General features: G+C 43.3%; 1 protein-coding gene across 28 annotated transcripts in view; it reads right to left on the minus strand.

Moving 5' to 3' along the window:
• The window catches only part of MADD (MAP kinase activating death domain), a 188,998-nt gene that overhangs the window by 5,389 nt on the left and 157,614 nt on the right, over positions 1-25,995 (minus strand). For 27 of the 28 annotated variants that reach the window (XM_082270087.1, XM_082270080.1, XM_082270075.1 and 24 more), the window contains 5 exons: positions 21,318-21,482; positions 18,515-18,587; positions 16,601-16,707; positions 14,971-15,040; positions 1,987-2,033 (listed from right to left, as the gene is read on the minus strand). In XM_082270087.1, the coding sequence (XP_082126213.1) occupies positions 1,987-2,033; positions 14,971-15,040; positions 16,601-16,707; positions 18,515-18,587; positions 21,318-21,482 (462 nt within the window). The remainder of the gene's footprint in view (positions 1-1,986; positions 2,034-14,970; positions 15,041-16,600; positions 16,708-18,514; positions 18,588-21,317; positions 21,483-25,995) is intronic. The other variant, XM_082270079.1, reaches the window with a different exon arrangement.

Consider the following 25,995-nt stretch of genomic DNA (forward strand, 5'->3'; position numbering starts at 1 on the left):
CAGAAAGGAAACGGCTAAATACTAAATGATGAATGTCCGATGCGGTCATTTTCAGCTTATTAAAAACTAGGTGAACACCATTGTACTGGCAGCTGACAACCTTGTAATACATAAACTCTGTGTTAGAGCTATACAAGTAAAAGTACTTGTAAAAATCATAATAATAATCATAATAATGATAATACACAAACTGTAAAATAACGATGATCTATTGGAATTTGGAGACTAAAATTTCCCTGCCCACCAACATGAACCCTTAAAAAATACCTACAATATCACCCTTTTTGGGCCAGTGATGTACAATGCCCAATGTCCTTTAGTTGCATGTGTACTTTCATGAAAATAAGGGAATGCTGTATATTTAACTCCCCAGTTCCAATCTGAAAAAACTAGACCAGGGCTGACTACCGAGTGTCGGTAACCCAGCCAAAATTTTCTCAAAGTGAACCAGGAATATGCAAGCCAGTGATGTCGGATCTGCATACTTCCAAAGTCATTGACTAATGCCTCGTACACATGCAACGATTATCTGCCGACCGATCGTCCGACTTTTGTCCAGAGTGGTGTTTTGTTGTTTGGAATGTGCCTAGACTGCACACAAATTTTCTCGGCCAACAAAAATCAACTTCAGAAGTGATGTCATGTGCTGGTTTACTTTCCGTGTGTTTTTTCTTCTCTGAGCATGCCCAGTCTTGCTCATCAGATTTTTGTCTGCCGAAATCTGTACTGACTGATGGAAAATCGGCCGTTGTGTTGACGGCCAACAAAAATTTTATAGCCTGCACACCAGATTTTTTTCGGCCGAAAAGTCGGAGTCGGTTGTCGAAAGCAACATACTAACAAGCCGAAAATCAGCCGATCGGACGTTGGCCGATTATTCCCGGCCAATAATCGATGCGTGTGTACGAGACATTAGTGACTGTGCCAGCACTCCAAGGGTTAACTACTGCTCATTTTGTCCTAGGGGACTTAGGTCGGCCAAAGATGGTTTGAATTTGGGCTGGTTCTGGTTGGGCTGGTTCAGTAGGAACCGGCCAAGATCCGTACAGTGTATGGGCAGGCTGAATGTGCCATGTTGATTGTTCCACCAACTTTGGTACAACCAGCCTGCCGGATTCACTTGCGATTATCACTAGTGGCTGCTATAGCCACTAGCATTAATCAATGTCTTGTCCGCCGGGAGGAGGGAATCCCCTGTCAGCACTGTGTGTTGAAGGGGAATCATGTGAAACAAATTCACACAGTCTATGGCCTGCCTTAGTAAAACGCTTACCAAATCTTCCATTCCTGCAGGCTCCTCTGCACTTCTAGGCCGATTACTGCAACCTATTCTCGCCTACAGTATGTTCTTGCTGTCTAAGGTCCTCTGAAGTCATCAAGACTGATTCAGGGACCATAGCATGAGCATGCTCAGAAACAGTCCCCTGCTACAGAATAAGGGAGCGGAGGAATGGGAAACAAAAATGGCTGTTCTCTAGACAAACCTATGGTTAACCTTTGGAGCGCAGGTGTGGCCCCACTGAAAAAGAGAACATTTTTAGGTTTCCTGGAGTGGGCTTTAAAGTCTATGTTATTAGCAGACATTTCCAACACAAGTCGCCCTAAAATAAATGGAAGTGTTAATTGTAATGACACTGAAAAGCTGAAAATCGAATGCACCCTTCATATAAATGTTGGAGGTTGTGGGAGAGGCTAAGTAGGGTTTGTTTTTTACATAGCTTCCCTAAGCAGCTACAGCAGCAGCAAGGGAGACTATGTTACAGAAGGAACAGTGTTGTCACCTTATCTAATGGTTCCACTGGCAGTGTGTGGCTCATGTCACATTAAGCTGTGAGCCCATTTGAAGAGAAATCAGAAGTGCAGCAGATACCCAGACCTCAAGTTGTATGTACAGATATAATATAAAGCCTACTAAAGTGTACACATTCAGTGCTCCACCCTATGCATTCATTGTATGAGTCACAAGCTTGCATTGTGGCTACTTACCATGGGCGTCTTGTACCGGTGGCTCACCACTTCTTTAGTTTCAGGAACTAGAACCGGACCCAAGAGACAAAACAGAGAGTTCAAAAAAACACAGAGAGAAAAACACAAGACCAGAGGGAGAGAGGACACCCAGTCAGGGGCCTACAGAGAACACCCAGGGATACGAATGATCACAGACAGGATGAAACGGGGGAATTGGGACCACAGGGTCACAATGTTAGCAGTGAATCAAGTAGCACAAAGACACCCAGGGAAGCAAGGTCAATTAGGCAGCAATGGTTAGCTTTCTCTTTGAGGAGGAGAGCCTACAAGCCTTTCCAACAGTCAAGTAGCTAATTAGCAAATTAATTAAAATGTCTGAAGCCAAAATAATAAGGTTAGATGTTTGTGCAGTTAGTCCAGAGTAAATTATGATAAAGCTGTAGACACATTTAAAGGGTCAGTTCACACAAATTAGATTTTTTTTGTCATTAGTGGACACTGGAGGGCCCAGTCCACAACTAGTTTCTTATATGAAGGACTATAGAACCAACATTCCTCTTCAGAGTTCAGGGCTCTGTTCTACTGGATAGAGTCTCCTGTTGTATTCTACATAAAGTTAAACAGGATCCAAAAAAAAAAAAAAAAAGGAGTCCCTCATAACCTCATGTGGGCAGAGCCTGGAGCTCAGAAATGTCACCACTAGGAGTTCCTTAGAGATATAAAGCAACCAATGTGTGATTCGATCATACAACATAATCAAATGGGCATGATCATTTTAGGGTGAACTGATCCTTTAAAGAGTTCTGTTAAAAAGGACCCATCTTTGGACAGGATGCTACCATGATATGGGTTGAACCAATAATCAGCTTGGATTATAAAGTAACTATGAGGGCAGGTCAACTCATGGCTTCAGACACCATGTGCACATCACAGGTCCAATTTAACATGCTTATTCAATAATGTTATCCAAAGAATACCAATGTACATAGAACTTTGATCAATGAAAAATAAATTCTGATTAGTTGCTATGCCTTTTACAGTCTGTCTTTCTTAATAAGTTTGCCCTGAAGTCGGTCTCCTGTACTACAGCGGATAAAGTAGGTCTGCTTGACTACGTTGGGCCAACACAAGGTGTTAGAAGGACACAGACAAACAAACAGATCACATTTATCACAGCAGTGGTGCTCAGTGCGGATCCTTAAAGGCCCACTAACCCTGTATTGTCTTCCCTTTTATCACACAGGGGTAGTAAATGTCCATCCAAGGTGGATATTTCAGTTACAAATACACGCTGTGCCATTAGCCACCTGTGGCTTCCTATATGTTTTGGGCACTCCAGTGGAGAAATCCCCACCATAATATAAAATACATAAAAAATAAAAGTCAGACCCCTAATTATTATTATTTGCAGCCAGCTTGGGAACCTAAGCAAAGAAATGTTCACATTCCTGTCCATGAGAGATGTAAAAACACAAAATTTACTCTGTTGGCTTTAACAAAAACGTATACATGAGGTTTGGGTGGCCTGATCCTTTGACTAGTAACTGGTTTAGGAAAAAAGCATTAATCATATGTAAATCAAGTCCACATGGAGCAAAAAAACATTTGCATGTGCCACTAAACTCCACACTACATAGCTGCACATGGCTCCATACACATTTTTTTTCACATGTGCAAAAAAAAATAATTTCACTAAGAAAACACCTTATGCATTTGTGCATGAATTACGTCTTATGCCAGCCATCACATAATGTGTATGGTTGCAGTGCAAATAAAGCTACTGAGTGAGGCCTTTGTTTGTACCCCGATGTATGCACCAATTTGTAAAGAAAATCTGCAATGTCTGGGGGGGGGGAACAAAACAAAAACACTACAGGTAGTGTTAGGGGGTCTTGAGGTCCACAGCTGAGCACCAGTGACCAACAACTTACAGCAAGCTGGTCTAATAATGAATATGGAGGATAATTGTTAAAGTTCTGGATCCCCGTATCAAACCATTAGATATAAAAGTTAACCTGTACTCTGTTTTCCAATTGAAGGTTTATTTATAGCCCAGTTCTTATTTATTTCATTTTTGATCAAGTGTGGAAGGAATTAAACCCCTGCCAGTATATTTAATACAACCTGTTCAGTTGAGGTGGTTCCCTTAACTTCCTGTCCCACCGATGCAACAGGAAGTGGGAGGAACATGGAAATCCTGTCAGAGAGTTGTCACTGGGACAGGTGTCCCCATTTACCCTGACCGGCTGGGCGTTTTAGTCCGCCTGTGCCCTTAAATACTCCACATGACATGGAGGCCGTATGCCCTGAGGAAGGAGAACCCATGCTCTGCAAACATATAGATAAGCCCAAGTAGCAGCATCCGTGATGGCATGTCCACCTCCTGTACTGTACCCGGAAGCCTGTAGTCCCCGGCTGGGAACACTCTACAGGAACCCACAGTGACCTCTCTTATCACAGCTAGAGCATACGAACTGGCCAGCTGGTAGGGGAGGACATATGAGCTCTACCCCTGCACAGTTTCTGTGAGTTGCTTGATTTTAAATAAATTCAGTGTGAATAAACCACTACACTAGATGTCACTTGCATTTCCTTTTTATTGTTAACACAGCATAGAGTCTCGCTTTTACCTCTAAAGAACAAGCTGCCTGTGCTGCCTCCTGTATGGACTAAATTGACGTTAACATTGTTTTTATGGACTGCTAATGTTGGGCTCATAGATACCCCTAGGTTTTGTCGTCCTTGCGCCATAATCTCCCCTCTATCTGTCCTTATTTACCCTCACTTCATATTCTAGTGACAACTGTAAAATGTTGGCTTTTTCCACCACTTGTCTCGGTGACAAAGGTCATCAGCGTGACTTTCCAGCATGTACACAGCAATAAAACCTGACAGGAGTTGTAAGCCTTCCCACCCTATCCAAAACTAAGAAATAGCTGCCCAAGAGTAGACACAGATGCCTGCCATTGTGCCTTTATTAGCCAAGGAAACCTCTTCTGTGCCTCTTTCTGATTTATTTCATTTACTCTGATTCCATGACTAAGGCAGGCCATACACAGTTTGAATCTTGGCCAGTTCAGCAAGAACCAGCCGAGATTCGAACCGTTGATGGGCAGGCTGAATGTACCAAGTTGATTGCTCAAGCAACCAACTTGGGTACAACCAGCCTTCTGTATTCTCTTGCGATTATCGCTAGCGGGTTCTATATCCACTAGCAATAATCACTGTCTTCTCCCGCTGGGGACGGCTTCACCCGCTCTGAGCAGACAATTGCTTGGCATGATGGATTCCCCTTGTCAACATTCTGTGTTGATGGGGGAATCATGCAAATTTGCACCATGTATGGTCTGCCTAAGCCCTGCCAAATGCCATTACACTTGCAATGGACATGCCATTTTAGGTCACTAAAGTAATCTAGTTACCTAAAAATCCAGGTAAAGTCAGGCCCAGGATCAAAGAGCAACTAAATCAGAGAGGGGCACAGACTAATCCTTTCTGGCTAATAAAGGTGTTAAAAGGCACTAGCTGGTGTTTGCTCTTAGGAATGACTTTAGTTTTTAATGGAGTACAGGTTACCTTTAACATAAGTCATCTTAGCCACTATTGCAACTAAAGCAAGATACAGATAGATGGGATGGATAGGAGTTGCTGGGCAGGCAGACATAGGTCAGTCAATATGCCCCCACATTGAAACAGGTACAGTCAATATGGACATTGTCAAACATGTTGTAAGTGAAATTACGAAGATGTGATAATCTTAAGGCACACACTTCAGCATCATCAGTATGAATACTCCTGTCAGAGACAAGTTTCATGGAAGGCTTAGAGAGATTTTACACTAGTTAACTATTAAATGTAGGGATTATCTAGTTAAGCTAAAGAGCTAGCCAATCTCATTTTAAGAGAACCAGTCACTTTGCTACTAACCAATGGGATAAACAAATGCCTAGTGCGTTGTCTACATCAGAGGTCCTCAACTCCGGTTCTCAGGGCCCAATAACAAGCAAATAAGATCACCTGTGATGTAATTTAGTTATCTTGCAAAACTGGCCTGTTAGTGGGCCCCAAGGACCGGAGTTGAGGACTACTGGTCTACATGAATGCAGTGCTCTGCCTCGTAGCGCCCCCTTCTGCCTGGATGATATCCTGTTTTGCGCTATGAAGATATGGTGGTGTTTAGTGAGAGCAACAGTAAATCAGCAACAGTAAATCTTGACACAGATCAGCCTCTAGTGTCTCTGATTTTAGGCACAGTGACAAGAACAGACAGCAACTAAGTATGTGCATAGCAGGGCAAGACAGTGCATTACTGGATTTTAAACAGTACAGGCACTGATTTTTAATGTTTTATATAGCTGTACCTGCAAAAGGGGCCAGACTGAAGTGATCCATCAGGACATAATTTTCTGACTAAAGTTCCACTTTAGGTGTCCTGGGAGCTTTGAAAACTAAGGGCGTTATATTATGCAAATATAAAATTTGGCTAAGAATTTGCCCCTTTGGCCTGACCTAACCAAAATACTGAGCTCCGCTGCTGAACATGGAGGTCACCCATCACATTCACACACAAGCTCAATTCAAATTTACATGACCAAGCTCCCTGAGGTGCAGCACTTGCTGGGTGTTCTAAAAGATGTCTAAAGCAATGTTTGCACCCTCTGCATTAAATAGTCTCTATTATAAACTATAAATAATTGTCTAATTAGAAGTAAAGATTTGCTTTACTAAGTCAGGTGCTTTCAGATCAGAACAAAACTAACCACATAAATTAAAACCTATCCTAACCCTTGCTCTCACTGCAGAGACCTGACAATGTACAGTATATGGCTACAGTACATAATAGAAGTTGCCTGAAGCAACTAGATTTTCCTTTGAACTTTCCCAGCATATAAAAGGGAAAAAAGGCTTACTGGTGACAGGGGTAAAGCTAGACCCTTCAAGTAGTAAGAAAATATTTATTCAAAAGGGATCCGGTTGTAAACCTTAAAAAGTGGGATTTTTGTACTTACCGTAAAATTCATTTCTCTGAGTTAATCGACGAACACGGCGCTCCATGAATATAACGACTGGGTTATATTGCCTTCTCCAGGAGTAGGACTAGGCAGAACAAAAACACCTGGCTATGCCCATGGGCATCCTCAGCTTGGTATATAACCCCTCTCTCTGCTCTATGTAATCAGTTTAGTGGCAAGCAGTATTAGAAGTATCAGAACTCCAGAGGGGTGGGTGCTGTGTCCGTCAATGGATTTTACGGTAAGTACAAAAATCCCATTTTCTTTCATCGACGGACACAGCGCTCCATAAATCATAACTACTGGGACGTCCAAAAGCAATGCCAACAGGAAAATGAGGGGTGTGTAAAAATAACTCAAGGCTAAACATAAGAGCCCTTAACCAGGACACAGGAGCCTTAACCGAGTCACAGGAGCCCCATCTGAAAAATAAAAGTTTAAAGAGAAGCAAGCCTCCAGAGGGAACAGCCCCTCTTAAACAGCAGCCTGCAAAACTTTACAGGCAAAAGAAGCATCCGCAGATGCCAAAGTATCTACCTTAAATAATTTTGTGAAGGCATGCACCGACGACCAAGTGGCCGCCTTGTAAACTTGCGATATTGATGCCTGAGGACGGAAGCCCCAAGAAGCACTCAGCGCCCGAGTAGAATACGCTGTGACAGGTATAGGTAGAACCTGACCTTTAATGAAATAGGCCTGAGTCACCGTCTGTCTGATCCATCTGGAGATGGTAGCCAAAGAAGCAGCCAGCCCTTTTCTTGGTCCGTCCGTAACCACAAAAAGCGAGTCTGACCTCCGAAAGGACTCCGTAGCTGCCAGATACAACCAAATCCCATGAACTACATCCAAGATATGCAAAGCAAATTCTTTGGGATGAGCCTGCTTGGGACACAAGGCAATACAACGTCCTCATTCAAATGGAAGTCAGAGACAACTTTGGGCAGGAATGAAGGACAGGGAGGAAGAACCACTTTATCCCTTTGGACCACCAAATAGGGACTGCGATAGGATAATGCTGCCAACTCCGATGCCCTGCAGGCCGAGGGAAGGTAAAAGCCACCAAGAATGTCACAATCTGGGATAACGTAAACAAGGGAATCTCCCGAATAGTCTCAAATGGAGCTTTCTGGAGAACCAAAAGCACAAAATTTAAATCCCATGGCTGCAAAAGAGACCGTACAGGTGGAGCCACATGTCGGACCCCTTGAATGAAGGTATGAACTAAAGAGAGTGCGTGGCTAGGGGTCGCTGAAAGAAGATTGCCAAGGCAGACACCTGGCCCTTGATGGTACTCAAGGCCAACTTCGGATCAACGCCCCGTTAAAGGAAGGTTAAGATCCAAACCACAGAAAAAGATCGAGGATGAGCGGCAATCGACTCACCCAAATAAATGTACACTTTCCACGTACGATGGTATATCTTGCTGGAAGACGACTTCCTCACCTTCACCATAGTAGGGATCACTGATCCAGACAAACCTCTAGCCCTCAGTACCTTGCTTTCAATAGCTAAGCCATTACAGCGACTGTAAAGCAGGATGGTAGATTAGCCCTTGCGACAACTGGTCTCCTCTGAGAGGAAGCCCCCCAAGGGACGTTTACAGCCACCAGGATGATTGGAAGATCCTCGCTCTTGATTTCTCACAGGAGCTGTGGAAGAAGACTGAGCCAAAGATGATACTGGCCTTACCGTGCCCTTGGATGCCTCTGGCGTCTGCCAGAGGAACCGGTGATCTCGCCACAAACTTCGGTATCCTCCTGTGGAATCGAACCTGCTGAAGGAGCTGCATGTAGGACTGTGCAAGCAGAGCTTTTTTGAAGGTGGATACCTCTGAACTCAGGACCTGTTTGCAAATCGGGAGAGAGAACTATCTGTGTGACAACAGCTGGTGAATCACGGCCTGTGATTCCTGAAATATGTCCAGAGGAAGGACCACCCTGGTCAGACCTAGGTAATTCAATTCCCTGCAAAGGGATAGGGGGGATCTTGGGTAGTTTGGACATTAGCTGAACCTTTGCAGGAATTAAATACGCACAAGGAGACCCAGCACCTAAAAAACCTGAAAAGAACAAATGTTCCCCCCATTTCAGGGAACCCCCAAAAGGAAAAATTCTCCTTGACTCTAACAAAAGAAGTCCACGGGGCGGAAACCAGCGATGATGTCCCCCCACCCCAATCATGCTGAAGGGGTCTTGTCTGCTGGTCCGGAGAAGCTAGCTCTAGGCTTACCAGACCAAAGTTGCTTGGAACCTCCCGGGGAAGATTTAAAAGATCCTATTTCCCTTATTCTCCATCTCAGAAGCCTAATCACCACTGCTGAATCAGAAAGTTTGGACAGCACAGGAGCTGTATCCAAAGCTGAATCACAAATAAACTGCAGCCCATGGACCAACTGGTCAGCTAAATCAACGTAAGCAGCGGAGACCTGCTCACTCTCCAGGCCCTGGTCCAAAAGCTTGGTCCATTCTTTTAGGGTCTGAGACACCAGGGCTGAGGCAAAGGCTGGCCGAAATGCTGAACCAGCCATAGTAAATATGCTGCGTGCCACAGCCTCCACTTTTCTGTCAGCCGGGTCCTTAAAGGATGGGGATTCCTCTTCTGGGATCATGGTTGCTTTATTCAACCTGAAAACAAGAGGGTCCACCACTGGTGCACTAGTCCACTTTTTTAAAAAGGGACTCCTCAAAAAGGGTAACGTACAGAAAAACGTTTGTGGACCACAAAGGGTAATTTTAGTTGTTCCCATTCCTTACAGGAAAACCTGTCAAAAAAAGGCACATAAGGAAACCCCTTTGGAGTACGAGGTGACTTATGTGTACCAAACGACACAGCCACGTCTGTGGCTACATCAGCCGCATCCTCCATTTTTAAAGTCTCACGCAGTGCAGTGATAAGTGCGTCTACCAGCGCTTTTTCATTCGCTGCTGCGACCATGGAGGAATCATCCTCACTATCAGAGGGGGCCTTGGGGGCCCCTGTTATCTCTCTCTGCCGACATGGCGTGTGAGCAAAGGCCCAGGATGAAGCGTCCCCCACCTTCCCCTGCTCAGTCTGTCTTATCTGATTCTGAGCCTGATGCCGCCATGGATGCGGCCCGTCCAGGGAGGCTTAATATCACACCCCCAGTGTGATATTAAGCCTCCCTGGACGGGCCGCATCCATGGCGGCATCAGGCTCAGAATCAGATAAGACAGACTGAGCAGGGGAAGGTGGGGGATGCTTCATCCTGGGCCTTTGCTCACACGCCATGTCGGCAGAGAGAGATAACAGGGGCCCCCAAGGACTCACCCTACTGACCTGGAGGAGTTCTATACCAAGCTGAGAACGACCCATGGACATAGCCAGGTGTTTTTTGTCCTGCCTAGTCCTACACCTGGAGGAGGCAATATAACCCAGTAGTTATGATCTATGGATTGCTGTGTCCATCGAACGAAAGAAAACTAAACATGAGCCAACTGCATGAAATCCAAATTTCACACCACATTTTGTAAAAAAAAAATCTCTTTCTAAAGTTTAGAAAAATAATTTCTGAATGATGGCACCCCTCTTGCTTTGGAGGGGGCAGTCTAGAAGTGGTCACAGGAATATAAAATACATTGCCTTAAGCTAGAATTCTTCTACAAATCTGTTTAAATTAGATTGGTCATCAGGCTTATTTTACAAAAAAGTAAACCTCCTTGTGCTAAGCACTATAAATGCCTTTACAATCTACAGCTGCAAGACATCAGGTGACCCCAACGCCTGCAGTATGCTAGTTTGCTTGGGATATGTTTGGGGCATTTCTTTGAGTCGCTATTTACCAACACAGGAAAGTCTATACTGTAGCAGCTTCGGTCGGCTATAGACTGCTCGAATCGCAGCCAATTCAGCAGAAGCCGGTGGAGATTTAAACCATGTATGGGCAGGCTGAATTTAACCAAGTTGATCAATTAACCTAATTCCACCAGCCAGCAGGATTTTACATGTGATTATCGATAGCGGATGGTGTAGCCACTAGCAATAATTACTGTGTTCTCCCAGTGGGGAAGGCTTCCCCCGCCAGGAGAACACAATGGCTTAGATGGAGGGACTCCCCTGTCAAGACTGTTGATGGGGGAGGGAAATGTATACAACGAAAGTATAACTTTTTTTTTAAGTTTTGGATAGAATGGAGATGGATTAGAACACTTGTTGGGTTGGTATTGCTGTCTCTGTCCCTATTAAGGAGACTCACCCTCCCATGTACAATAATTCTCACCAAAAGTGAAAGCAAAAGAAAATTTTACATTTGGAGTGGTCCCCGGAAGAGGAGTAGAGGGGATATCTTCCAATAGGTGACAACCAAGAATCCCCTTCACAGGATTCCCTCTCACTTCCTGTTTTGGCTAGAAAACAGAATGAGAAGGGAAATCTCCCCAGTAGAACATAAATGGCAGAAACTAAACCTGACAGGGGTTATAACCCCCACTCTATCCAAATAAAAAAAAAAAAAAAAAAAGTTTTGCCTTTAGTTCCACTTTGAAGCTGAAGTCCAGGCAATTGCATAAACATGCACATTAAATGGGTATAAATGGAGCCTTTTCTCTGCCAAAAGATATGTATTTCTAGCTGTCAAATCGTGAGATGAACACCGTTCTGCCTCTAGCCCTGTCTAGCTGAGCAAGAGACCTAAGGCCCCGTTCACACCGGAGTGATTTTCTGCTGGAAGCTTGTAGGTCTAAGACGCTCAACAAGCCAAATCCTATTCATTTCAATGGTTCCAGTTCACATCTGAGCATTCTGTCGCCTGAAGCAAAACGCCTGTAGCTCAAAAAAAGTACATAAGCTTCTTTTAGGCAGATTAGAGGCAGATTGGGCCCCACAGACTTCAATGGAAACGCATGAAAATGTCCGACATGTGTTTTGTTGCGTGTTTTCTGCTCAAACAGCAGCTCTCTACCCCTAATCTCCCCTACTTCTCCTCCACCTAGTGCTTCTATTGACTAGACATAAACTCCTGAGAATGCTTGTAACACACTTCTAAAAATGCTAAAAAAAACTCTGAAATAAAAACGCCTGAAAGTTGCTCTTCTCAGGTGTGAACGCAGCCTTAACAACCCTTCCATGTTTTGTCCCTCCCGTAGCCTGTGAGTGGACTGTGAAAGGAGCAGCAGAACACTAAAGAAGCTCATCTCTGCTATTATCAGCATTTTTCCTTTCAGCACATGAGCACAACCGATTGGTTCCTTATACTGCTTCTCCCTCTCATGTCTGAGCTCAGCTGTAAAGGGACTGCAAGTGACTGATACGATGTCAAATTCAGCTATGAACATAGCTCATATTTAAAAAAAATACAGATATATATTTAAAAAGTAATATCTATAGCTTTCTGCGGTTCAACTTTAAAACCAAAGCTTTACCCTTCTGGCAAAGGCAAAAAAGTAAAGCTGGCAAATAACTTTGTAAGCAAAAGTTTGTTACCAGTTACCTTTGTTTATGCTGGCACAGGACTGGTTGTTCAGATTTTGGAGTGGCAGAAAAGAAATGCATGGAATGTACTATAGCAAGGGTCTCCAAACCTTCTAAAGAAAGGGCCAGTTTACTGTACTTCAGACTTTAGGGTGGACAGACTGTGCCCACTGGGAGTAAACAATGCCTGATCTTAGGTATTAGGGGGAGAAATAGTTGGTGTGAGTGGGGGAATAGTGCCCCATTTTTGTTGTCCGTGGAAGGAATTATGCCCCATTATTGGTGTCAGTGAAAGGAATTATGCCCCATCATTGGTGTCAGTGAAAGGAATAGTGCCCCATCATTGGTGTCAGTTAAAGGAATAGTGCCCCATTATTGGTGTCCGTGAAAGGAATAGTGCCCCATTATTGGTGTCCGTGAAAGGAATAGTGCCCCATTATTGGTGTCCGTGAAAGGAATAGTGCCCCATTATTGGTGTCCGTGAAAGGAATAGTGCCCCATTATTGGTGTCCGTGAAAGGAATAGTGCCCCATCATTGGTGTCCGTGAAAAGAATAGTGCCCCATCATTGGTGTCCGTGAAAAGAATAGTGCCCCATCATTGGTGTCAGTGGGAGGAATAGTGCCCTATCATTGGTGTCCGTGAAAGGAATAGTGCCCCATCATTGGTGTCAGTGAAAGGAATAGTGCCCCATCATTGGTGTCCGTGAAAGGAATAGTGCCCTATCATTGGTGTCCGTGAAAGGAATAGTGCCCCATCATTGGTGTCAGTGAAAGGAATAGTGCCCCATCATTGGTGTCAGTGAAAGGAATAGTGCCCCATCATTGGTGTCCGTGAAAGGAATAGTGCCCCATCATTGGTGTCCGTGAAAGGAATAGTGTCCAATCATTGGTGTCAGTGAAAGGAATTATGTCCCATCATGGGTGTCAGTGAAAGGAATTTTGCCCCATAATTGGTGTCCGTGAAAGGAATTCTGCCCCATCAGAAAAAAAAAAAACATCCAGTTTGGAGACCCCTGTACTATACAACAAGACAAAGCTGTGCCTACAGATTCCCCATGGCATCAAATTAAATTGAACATTTCCCAGTAGGCAAAAAATCAGGTCCAATGGCATGTACCAGCATAAGATTAAAAGGAAATAATTTTGTAAATAATATTAATTTTCTTTTTCTTTACAAAACGACTTTTCTGTTAAAGGGAACTTGCCATGATAGAATATTGCAGTAATTGCTAACAATTCTTGCTTCACTATTAGCGAGTCAATGACTAGGAATGATCAGTAAAGTTGGATCTACTGCATGCATTTTCTGAATCGCTGAAGCCAGCTAATAATCAAGGGTGAGATTGGCCATTCAAAATGCATGCAACAATCCTTTGTCAATCCATTTTCAAACTTTGAAATTCTGAAAGGTTTCCCCCCTTAAAAGGAGGAAATTAAAACGTTTTTAAAACTGTTTTATTTTTGTTTTAAAGTTTAAATTTTTTTTTTACGTTTTTAAAAAAACACTGCGTGTTTACTAAGCGTATGCGCAGCCCAGCAGTATCTACTCACTTTATATTAGATACTGCTATGCAGCTGCCATATTCATATGGGGGAGATTTTGCCTGTATAGCACATATGATATAGGAGGGGACCTTGCTTAGCTATGTGCGAGTTCTGGTAAGTAGGAGATCAAGTTACAGACAACTTACAGCATAGCAGTAAAATGACTTCGCAGGAGTGACTAAACTGCCCAACTTACTGCCTGAAAGTGGTAAAAATTAAAATATTCAGTCCCGGTTCACACTTGTTCGATGCGGGAAGGCTGCGAATTCGCAGCCTGTTCCCGCATCGCAAACACACCCCAGGCAGTTCACACTGCCATATGCGATACGCAGGGGGTGTCAATGAAATGTTAACGACACCCCCAGTTTGATCGCATATCGCAGTGCGATCTGACAGTTCTCACAGGATCGGATCGCACAAGTGTGAACCACTGTGCGATACGATCCTGATGCGGCTGGAAAAAAGGGTCCTGTGCGTCTTTGGTGCGGATACAGTGCGAATTCAGCCATACAAAGTGTATGGCTGAATTCGCATCCGCACCACCGTTCGCATGTAATGAAGGAGCAGTGCGCTCCAAATTACATGCAATCGGCGCACTCGCAGGAATGTGAACCGGCCCTCACATAAAATATTTTATATTTACTTGCATAAAAAAAAAAAAATGTTTCATATACATTCTTCCAAGCACTTAACTTATTGAATAAAGTAAGGGGGAAAAATAATGCATGATCCTCAAGTCACCTAAAGATAAAAACACCATTTTGCAATCTACTCTGTGTGCCTATAGACACTTAGCTGACGTAGCATGTTACCTGATATGGAGAAGGAAGGTTTTCATTGCTGCCACAGACAGATGGAGAATATCATACAGCAGTAACTCAGATACCCCCTTCAAAGATCTTTCAATGGCTCCCTAAATCTCCCTCACATCTACTGCACTAGAAGTTCTGGGGGGACCCCATTTTCTGAGTTACTGCCATGGCAATACAGACCCAGCAGCACAATGATGGTATTTACCAAATTCCTCCAAGACAAAGACGCCCCGTACAGTGTTACACTTTTTAATGTGATTCAGCTGTATGAAAACCTGGAGGAGAGAGGGGACAGAAAAATGGGAAGGAAAAAAAAGGTACAGAGGAAGAGGGGAAAAAAAAAAAAAAAAAGGTACAGAGGAAGAAGAAGAGGGGGAGAAAAAAAAAAAAAAGTAACAGAGGTAAAACAGAGGTGGACGTGAGAAAGTGAGGAGATGGACAAGAGAGGTAATGGAGGAAAGGAGAAGAGAAGGGAATCAGGAGAGAGATTTTGAGGGAAAGGGAGAGAGACAGAAGGCACTGGTTAATTTTTCATATCCAGGATTTCCATTGGTGTTCACAACATTTCTGTAACAGACTGATGTGTGAAAAGGGGAAAAAAAAAAAAAAAACAGCTTTGGAGTAATGGGAAGACGTACCCTAACACAGCAAAATATCAGGAGGTAAACCATAACTAAAGCCGGGGGGGAAAGTGTTGGAGCTCAGACAGAGGGAGAGGGGGGTGGGGGTGGGAGGATTAGCACAGACAGCTCAAAAACTAACGGGGGAGGGGGAAGAGAGCAGCGAGAAGCAAAGATGGCGGCAGAGTGAGTACCTTCCGCTCCTTGCAGGAGGAGTGAGCGTGGGAGAGAAATGAGACTGTTAGTGACACAGTGAGACCATACCTCCCCTCACTTCCTAATACCCCAGCAACACACAGCCCAGACCAAGACATCAACACGGGGAGGCCAGGAAAAAGCAGCCCCGTTATCAAATCCATCCCTGCTCCTCACCCAGCACGGAGCGCAGGCCTTGCTCAGGCTGCATTGAATGGGGACATCACTGGCTATTTTGTCTTGCAGTGTCAGTGTAGTTTTTTTGTTTTTTTTTCAGGTGTCCTTTTTCTTTAAACTTTTTGTAGCCAGTGGATGCACTGAAGACCTGTGACACTATCTTCCTTCGGTTCCCTCCTTTCCTCCGGATCCTTCTACTATGAGATGAAGCACCGAATGATCCCTAAAATGACCTGCGGAGCCCTGGGTGACCTTGTGATAACTTGAAGGCCACCGTGGTGACCTGGAGGATTACATTCTGCCCCTGGGTGACCTGTGGATGAGCTGTGTATGGAGGATCAGCACTGGGAGAGGTCAGCCCGAGCCAGGGAGGGGTTACAAAGAGACAGCGCCAGACACCACCCACCCCCAGCAGGCAGAGGGCAGCATGGAGCAGAGACAGCAAGAAACGGCACATGTGTCACACAGCTACAGCAAGCAGAAAAAACACAGACTGAGAGACAGAGGGGAGCTCAAAAATCAGGGGTACCCGGCACACTGCAACTTGCACACTTGTACCCCCCCCACCCCCCAACACTTACATGTTGCCCACCCTGGCCCCCGACATGACTACACTGCAAAAAAACACTTTACACACATAATGGGTTTATGGGAATAAAACACAACTTATGAAACACAAAAGCACATAATGTTACTGAACTTGGACGGACAAACCAGCTATGTGATCACTTCTAAATCCACATAATACAGTGCTGGAGTCCCCTCTCTCACCCAACCCTGCGGACAAGCACACCGCACACTCCCTAAGGCATACTCCCCTCCACATTCACCCTCCCCTCATACCTGACTGTGCATGAATTTCAGATTAATCCCTTCCAAGGTCACCTGAAGAAGACCCCCTTCCCCAGTCTTCATGTCTTGAACAGGGAACTCACCACCAAGCTCTGGGCCTGTAAAGAAAATGTAGGACAACAGAGTTGAGCAGGAGCAGATTTCAAAACAACCTACGCTGTAATGATCACTTAGGAGGTTATAGATTACCTAACCTTTTTTCTCATTCAAACTGTATAGAAAAGTTCTCTGGCATAATGTTCTGTTCTTGGGATACGTTTAAAAAAATCCCCACTTTGAGAGTCAGTAGCTGACACTTTGTGCAGCTAGTGGCTCTAAATCCCAGCTGCTCCGCTGACCACGAGGAACCAGTTAGTGGTTTACAATCATGCAAACACTGTCAGCAATGACAAAGTTATGCAAGAGGTCGGAAGCTTCCCTGATCAAATAAGCCCTCAGCCTGCAGAAAAAAAACTGCCACCTTCAGCTTTCAGTGTGATGTGCAATGCCCTCTATTTGATAACAAAATTGTCAGATACAGAGATACAGCTACATTATTAAAATTAATACATTTAAAAACTATATATATATATTTATATTAGAGATGGACAGATTATCGGCAAAGCCAATATATTGAGGGCCGATATGCACTTTCCCCGATATATCGGAATCGGCCTTTGGATTTACCAATATTGCCGATATTTTGGGAAAGTGCTTGTACCGGAGTGATGCCTGCAGCTAGAGGCATCACCCCGGTACCAGTGTCCGTAGCCGAGGGTCGGCTGACTTGTAATGACAACCGATGTGGCTGTCCCCCCCTCCCGCGGCTCCCTCGGGTCTCCCGTCCCATCGGGAGACCCAGGAATCCTACCTGCACCACCGCAGTCTGACCGGGTCTCCATTTTTTTAATTCGGCGCCGCCGAGTACCCGGAAGTGATGACATGACATCACTTCTGGGTACTGGCGGCACCGAATTAAAAAAACTTACAGCATTCAAAACAGCCAAACTTTAGTTTTGAATGCTTTTAAGTGCAGAGGAGGGGTTTGGGGTCCTTTAGACCCTCAGATCCCTTCACCACAGTACCTGTAGACATTAAAAAAAAAAAATGTAACGTCCGAAAATAATCGGCCAATACCGATATCCGATGACCAAAATATCGGTATCAGCGTTAAAAAAAAACATATCGGTCGATCACTAATCTATCTATATATATATATATATATATATATATATATATATATATATATATATATATATATATATATATCTATCATTAAATACTACAAGCTGACAGCCGCAAAGGCTGCCGAACCTTGTAGTTTTCCATTCACAGAACACTGTAAATGAGTGACATGGCCGGGCGGGGGGAGAAGATATTCCCGTTAGCTTTCAGAATGGGCCAATCAGGGGTGTGCAGGGACCAGTCCATTCGTAACATGTTACACCCTGAATATGGGTGTAATATGTTACAAAAGGTGAACTGATCCTTAAACAGATGCACAAGGAAGATTCCACTGTAATGAACATCTGGTTAAAAAGCATTCACTGCTTTGTAAATTAAGTTAAATGACACATGCGGATACTTCTAAATTTGGCAGGAGTCTGTGGGTTAAAAATGAATATACCCTCAAAAGACAAATATGCACTTTAGCCATGTTAAAATAGCTACACAATTGCAAAAAGTTTCCAAACCTGTACAGAAACAGAGATATTTTACATTTCTTTAAATTAATCAGGTTATCTATCATGTTAGGCAAAATAAAGCAACAAAAACATTTAGTAGAAGAAAAACATTCATGGTCTGAAAATAAAAGCGAATACGGCAAATAACACACAACGTGGTGAAATCAGTCAGTAATACTGCTACGAGAACTACTGACGAATGCTAAGACGACAATATATTGATAAAGAATTGTGGGATCACCTGGTTTAATGCTTTGCTGCCGAGCTGCTGCTCGCTCCATGCTCTCCTTTACGCAATAATACAGCTCACGACACTGGAATGGTAAAAGAAAGGTTTAGGGGAAAAAAAAAAAAAGCTTGTGGTCAAAATTTTTATAAAAGGGTTTTCATTTTTACCATAGGGGAGTATTTTATATATCTGGGACTTATCCAGAACTGCATCAGGTACACAAGCTGTACAAGGGCAATAATGCCATTACCAAGATGACCTGGAAAACTTTAATGGTTGTCTTTAGAGCCAGCAGTAGGAGAGTCATACCCAGAAACTGGAGAAATGTTGTAGAAATGTTGGATGTTATCTTTTATCAGGCCAGAATTTTCTATTGTTCCGATATGGTTCACCTAGGTATCTGGCCAGTTACAGTGGTAAACATTTGGCTTCTGATGATTTTACGTCATAGTGAACCCGTGTCATCCTTGAACATATCTAGGTGACAACAGTCTAGCAAAGCGCAGTGTGCAGGATATATATATAAAAAACACAAGAGGAGCCTGAAAATTATTGCACTCATGATCACTAGATGACTGGTACAACGTCAGGCTCCTTCAGACAGACCATTCCTACAGCTCTCTTTCATTTACTAAGCTGCAGAAGTGCACTACTACTACTAGTGTGCTAATCACAGCACTTCTAGTCTATTGAGAATTACAAGTATGTCTGCCAAGGTGGCAGGTGGAACTTGTAATTTATTAATTCACAGATCTCTGTAAATAAATGGAGAGTGTGCAGTTGGAGCCCCGCACTGATTTGAAAAGCGTCAGTCAACATGGGAGGGATAGGGTCATGGGAGTTTCATGAGGGTTTGATTGCTCAGCAACAGATTACATACTAAATATGAATGCAACAGGTTACGAAAAGCGGGGATAGTCTTTAAATCCATCCAACACATTTTGTATTGGAGCTCCCTGAACCTGGAGTAACATTTATGGAGATCTTTGACTTCAAATCAAAGATATGCCATACCCCAATGGGACTCCACAAATCCCTGCGGGTACCTCAGCACCTATCAGAGGCAAACCACTGCATGGCAGACGAAAGCTCTAAGTATAAGAGAAGGATGGGTACTAGGGGGCTTCCTTGATGCTGTGGAGAAATATAAAAAGGTACACAATGACACCTGGGTCTCCCTTCTTTGCTGGCCTACTGTTACAGGGACATGACCATATTTACCATGGTGTAGCATCTCCTCTTAACAACACTCTGTAAATGTCTGGGGAATTAAACCATTTGCTGGAGTTTTGAGAGAGGAATGCTGTCCTATTCTTGCCTGATATAGGATTCTAACTACTTAACAATCCCCAGTCTGTCATATTTTCATTTCAAAATGCGCCAAATATTTTTAACTGGTGAAAGGTCTGGACTGGAGGCAGGCCAATTAAGCACCTAGACTCAACTACAAAGCCATGCTGTTGTCATGGAAGCAGTTTAACATTGTCCAGTTGAAATATGCAAGGCCTTCCCTAAAAAAATATATTGTCTAAATGGGAGCATATGCTGCTCTAAAACCTGCATGAATCATTCAGCACTGATGGTGCCTTTCCAGATGTGCAAGTTGCCTTGCTAACAAGCCAGATAGTCCCTTTCTTTAGTCCTTAGGATGCAGCACCCATGGTTGCCAAAAGAAAATTTCAATTAGTCTGACCACAAAGTTTTCCACTTTACAACAGACCATTTTAAATGAGCTCTAGCCCAGAGAAGACGGCTGTGTTTCTGGATCATGTTCAGATATGGCTTTTTCTTTATATGACAGAGATCTACCTTTAATTTTTGAAGGGCACGGTGAACTGTATAGACAGTGATTTTAGGAAGTAATTGTGAGCCCACGTTGTGATAACAACCCCAGAACCATGCCTGTTTAAATGCAATGCCATCTGAGGGCCTGAATAACAGACATCCAATATTGGGTTTTGGCATTGTCCCTTGCGCACAGAAATTTCTCAAAAGTCTCTAAATCCTTTGATATATTGTACTGTAGATGGTGATATATTTAATGTCTTTGCAATTCACATTGAGGAACATTATTCTGAAATTGTTAGACAATCTTTAGATGCAGCTTTTCACAGATTGGTGAACTTCTGCCCATCTTTACTTCGGACAGACTGACTCTCCCAAGATGCGTATTGTATACCCTATCAGGTTACTGACCAGTTGCCAATTAACCTAATTAGTTGCAAAATGTTCTTCCAGCTCTTTGTTCGAACCACTTTGCCAGCTTTTTGTGGATCTGTCCCAGCTTTTTTTGTTGCCCTGTCCCAGCTTTGAGCAGTTTTGCTGCCATCAACTTCAAAATTGCCTAATTTTTTCTTAAAATGGTACATTGTCTCAGTTTAAACATTTGATAGGTTTTTTTTTATTTTCTATTGTGAATACAATTTGGGTTTGAGTTTTGCAAATCATTGCATTCTGCTTTTTGGAGATTTTACAGTGTCCCAACTTTTTTGGAATTGGAGTTGTAGCATTTAAGGTGTTCCTAGCAAACAGATGATTGTTCTTGCGTCTGCCACTCATCCTGATCATCAGGGATAACAAAAAAAAAACCTTTGTGATATATGTCCTGTCTTGAAACTACATCACCCTGACAGGACCAGTAAAGAACTAAACAGAGAGAGAGGGGTAACTATAGAACAGTGTGACCACTATTCACTTTTGACATCTAGAGATTAAGGATTAAGAGAACTCACACAACCCACATACTGTACTTGGTAACTCAAAATGGGATCAGGGAACCCACCACCCAATAAGCCTACCCACATTCAAGACTCACCTTTTTGGTGAAAAACTTGTTGAGTTGGGTCTCTTGTCCATTTCTTCTCCACAGACAGAGCACTTTTGTTTTGGGGCAGTAGGTCATGTTAATGAGTTTTTCATACCACCAGCGTTCGTACACAGCTCCAATGTTACTGCGTAATACAATACAGTCATCGCAAACCTAGAAGGCATGGGGACACAGGAAGAATTTTTACTAGTACACAAACCATTCACATTGACAAAAATAAGGGCCTGTGCAGTAACCCATTGCAACTGGATTCATTATTTGATGAGCTGACTTGTTATGATGTGTTACTTTACTCTGAATACAGACAATTCTCTCTGCACTGCCTTACTGATTAAGCCTGTATATATACTCCTACAAACCAGTAAGAGGAGACAAGGCATAGTTTATGAATGTAAAACTATGTAAGTGTAGCGCTAGATCTCACCAATACTACATTCCCACAAAATATCATAACATATTTAAAGAAAAAAAATGTGTATCCAAATGGCACATTTTTGTCCTTTATATATGGATAATATTTTTATACGGAGTTAAGATAAGAGGCACGAAGGAGCTCAGCTATGAGAAAAGATTATAGGAACAAAATGTATTCTCTCTTGAGAAGAGGAGATTAAGGGGGGAAACGATCAACATGTATAAATGCATAAGGGGTCCATATAGTGAACCCTGCTATAGCAAATTGGATCATGCTTTGCTGGGGGGTTTTTTTTCGCCTTCCTCAGGATCAACTGCAGGTATAGGATTGTGTATATGGGATTGTATTGTTGGGTTTTCATTACTGTTTTTTATTTTGTTTTTTATTGGTTGAGGCAGATGGACTTGTGTCTTTTTTTTAACCTAACTATGTAACTAATTTTGGGAGTACTGGTGCGATTTAGTGCTACACTTACATCATTTACATTGTATATATTGTATATATTGTATATGAGAATATAGGGTGAGCCGGTTTCACTATCAATTTTAGCTGATAGCATGGTTAACTATTCATCCTTAGTAGTACATGAATGACAGGTACTCTATCTAGCTGGTACTTGCTATGAAACTCAAGCAATTTTTGTTGCTAGGATTTTTTCACTCACCAAAAAAAAAAAAAAAAATGTCTTTCCTTTGAGACACAAAGTCTTAAATCCACAGGTTATACTACCTTCAGATGGATTGGATACTGGCAAACAAAAAGCCAGCCTGGGACCACCCCTTCTCATTAGCATAATGCTTCAGTTTTGTAGCAAAGCTGTACTAAGAGCAAGATCATAAAGACAGAACAGTAGGACTTGTGTCACCTAATGGACTCCAAGGATTTACGGTGAGTACAAAAATCCTATTTCCTATTTTGTTAATTGAGGGACGCAGAATGACAACCTACAGGATATTCAAAAGCAGTCCAACTGAGGAGTGGGCAACATAGCAAACAAATGCTTTTGAGCTCAAGAAAAAAACAAAACTGGAGATTGCCTGCAGTACACAGAACCACAAGAGCCTCACGCCCAAAGTTTGCATGTAAATGAGGCAGAAACACGAACCTGTTAGAATGTGTAAATAGAAGACCAGGAGGCACCCTTGCAAATCTGTGAAATAGTTGCTTGATGCTGAAAAGCCCAAGAAACACTTTTACACTTTTAGATCTAATAGAGTGCACCTTCGCAGGAAATGTGTAACAATCCTTGGGACCCTTAGCTTGTCCAAGGTTTGGCTAAGCCACCTAGAATTATCAGAACAAGAAAGAGCGATATCTCCTCCCACATCCCCCAGGGGTCATGTGGAGGCCTGGCCTTACATATTATATTTAAACTATGGACTTGACCATGGCCTCCAGGCTCTGAGGAAGAGGCACAGCCTCGAAACGCGTCAGCCCCCTGCTTCCAGTAAAGACGTTGATCCTCTGGTAGGAGGCAGGTGTATGGAATTGATGTGCCTGAACTTCATGTTTGTTTGTGAGTATTTGATTTTAAACAATTTTATCCAAATAAACTTGCTGAGGATAATGCGCTAGGCTGGTGCGCCCTTCTTTTGCTTTGTATTTTCAGTGTCTGGTCGACCACCCTGGTCGTAAGGGGCAGCAAAGCCTAGCCATCATGGATGCCTAATACCAGTACGAGTTCCAGGATTGAGACAGCCTGAGGACCAGGTTCCGAGCGCAGGAAAGGGGGTGCTGTCCAGCACTTATCTTTTTTGGAATATATACAAGTGGGATTCCTGCAGCTGAGGATTAGGCCCTCTAGTGATTCATTGGATCGGCTGTGTTGTAAAAAAGGACTCTACAAGATGGTCCTTTCTATGGAAGAAAGGGAACTCAGGAGGCAATCCCTAGCTAGAGGTTTCAGTAGTAGCATCGATTCCTACGAAAAGCAGCATGCACCTAGTACGGTGAATAAAGAAGCTCCAGCGGTTGTGGACAGAGAAGACACTATGGTGTCCTTGTTTTACAAACTCAAACATTCCTTGGAGAAGGAAATGACGCAGTGGTGGGACATCTTACTATTAGAAAAGTATCTTGAGGTTAATAGGATTCCTAGAGGCCTCAGACTTACTAAGACTTGCTTCTGGTTAGATGAGGACCTACAAACCAATTGGCTCAATAAGTTGAGGGAGTGCAATAAAATCCTCCTTGAATCTATTGTGACACAAAGGAAGAGGAATTTGGACAATATCCGTGAGGATCTGAAAAACATACAAGAAGAACTGGCCTCCTTTGTAGATTTGCCATCCTTTAGTAGTTGGGATGGCAAGGTAAATGACCAGATTGTCAATTTCGAAACAGACTTAATTAGTCGCAAATCAGGAAAATTCGAGAGGGATAGACTTGATTATCAGGAGGGGAGAGAGTTGAACTGGAGAAGGGATTCATTTACTAGTAGGGCCCCTGTTAACGATCTCAGAGAAGGTGAGAATGTGAATCACTTTAGGCCCAATAGATCCCAGAGGAAAAAGAAAAAGAACAAACGCCACTACCAACAGCATAATAATGTCTATAATAGGGGATATGGCTACCCTAATGATATTAGAGAAGTTGGCAGTGACAGGTCCAGTAAACAGGCCCCCCAAAGGAGCACTATGGAGAATACATCAGACCCAGCCCCTTGTGAAGATAGAGGTGTCTCTGATCGCACGATCACAGAGCCTCCCCTTGGAGGTTCGGAGGTCAATTGGGTAGACACCAGTGATAGACCCGGTCCTGTATGCCAGTCTGGCCACTTACCAGTTGGGGGATCAGCAGCCAGATTCCCGTTTTTTAGGGAGAGGAGCTGTGGGGGGATTTACGCCCACGGCAGCAAAATATCAAAACTCGCTCCCTTTAAGACAGTCCCTGAGAAAGATGGAACAAAGGGAAAGAGAAAGAGAGGTACGAGGGGAGGAAAGAAGGCCCAGGGGAGGAAGAAGGTGATGGCTGGCAGGTCAACCATAAAGATCTATAACCTGTCTGCTTCGGTCTTTTCTGAGACTGAACTAGACCTGTTACGAAAGGGGCTGAATTTTGCGCCAGACAGCCAGCCTAACCTCTTCAACCTCTTTGTAGACCTGAATAGGTTTATTCATGGACTAACAGTCCAAAGATATTACGCTATGAAAAAGGACACGGTGGAACCCTGTAGCAATGAAATGGCTAGAGCACCAACCCAGTCCCCTAAGAATTGCATGACAGATGATGAAGCTCTCATTATTCTAGAGGACCTATTTCAGGAAGGGGGGTGCAAGGATTTTATGATAGACCTTCCCGCATCTCAGAGTGGTGGGGACATCATCCATACTAATTTCAGGCCTAAGTCAACGTTTTTTCCCCACTGGGCTAAGGGCAATTTCATTCCCGTCTTTTATGAGGTAGTCCTTGGGGAACTTAGACAACTATGTACTAGAAAGGACTACACCAGGTCCAATTCCAGGCGCAATATCCTGACCCAGGAAGGTCTTACTGTGGGGGATGTGATCAAAGAATTGAAGGGCAGGGATGATGTCATTATTAGACAGGCTGATAAGGGGGGGAGCCTGGTAATACAGGATAGGTCTGCTTACTTAGCAGAAGCCTTCAGGCTATTGGGCGATGAAGCAACGTACGAAAAGCTTCGAAAGGACCCTTTGTGCGACTATAAAAGGTCGCTCAAGGTCCTTCTCGACGATGCACTGTCCAAAAGCATCATCACAAAGAGTGAATATCACTTCCTGTATGTCCCGCATCCCAGAACCCCACACTTTTACCATATTCCCAAGATACATAAAAATGAGATCAATCCCCCGGGTAGACCGATCATAGCTGGCATTGACAGCTTGACAAGTAACTTGGGCAGTTACATCGACTCCTTCCTGCAAGATCTAGTGATGGCATTACCGTCATACGTTAGAGATTCAGGACACATGCTTGATATCCTGGCACCTATACAATGGCTGAGACATTATAAATGGGTATCACTAGATGTATCATCCTTGTACATGTCTATTAGACATGACTTTGGCCTCGCAGCAGTTGAGCATTATTTAAAAACCAGCAATCTTCACCCCTCCCAAGCGAAGTTTTTGGTTGACTGTATAGAATACACATTGAATCACAATTACTTCGTATACTTGGATGAATACTATAGGCAAACCAGAGGCACAGCCATGGGAGCTCGATTTGCCCCAAGCTATGCTAATTTGTTTATGGGGTACTGGGAGGATCAGTATATCTGGAATAATA

This window comes from Pelophylax lessonae (assembly GCF_965119305.1).
Source record: "Pelophylax lessonae genome assembly, chromosome: 10".
In the NCBI taxonomy this organism is placed as follows: Eukaryota; Metazoa; Chordata; class Amphibia; order Anura; family Ranidae; genus Pelophylax; species Pelophylax lessonae.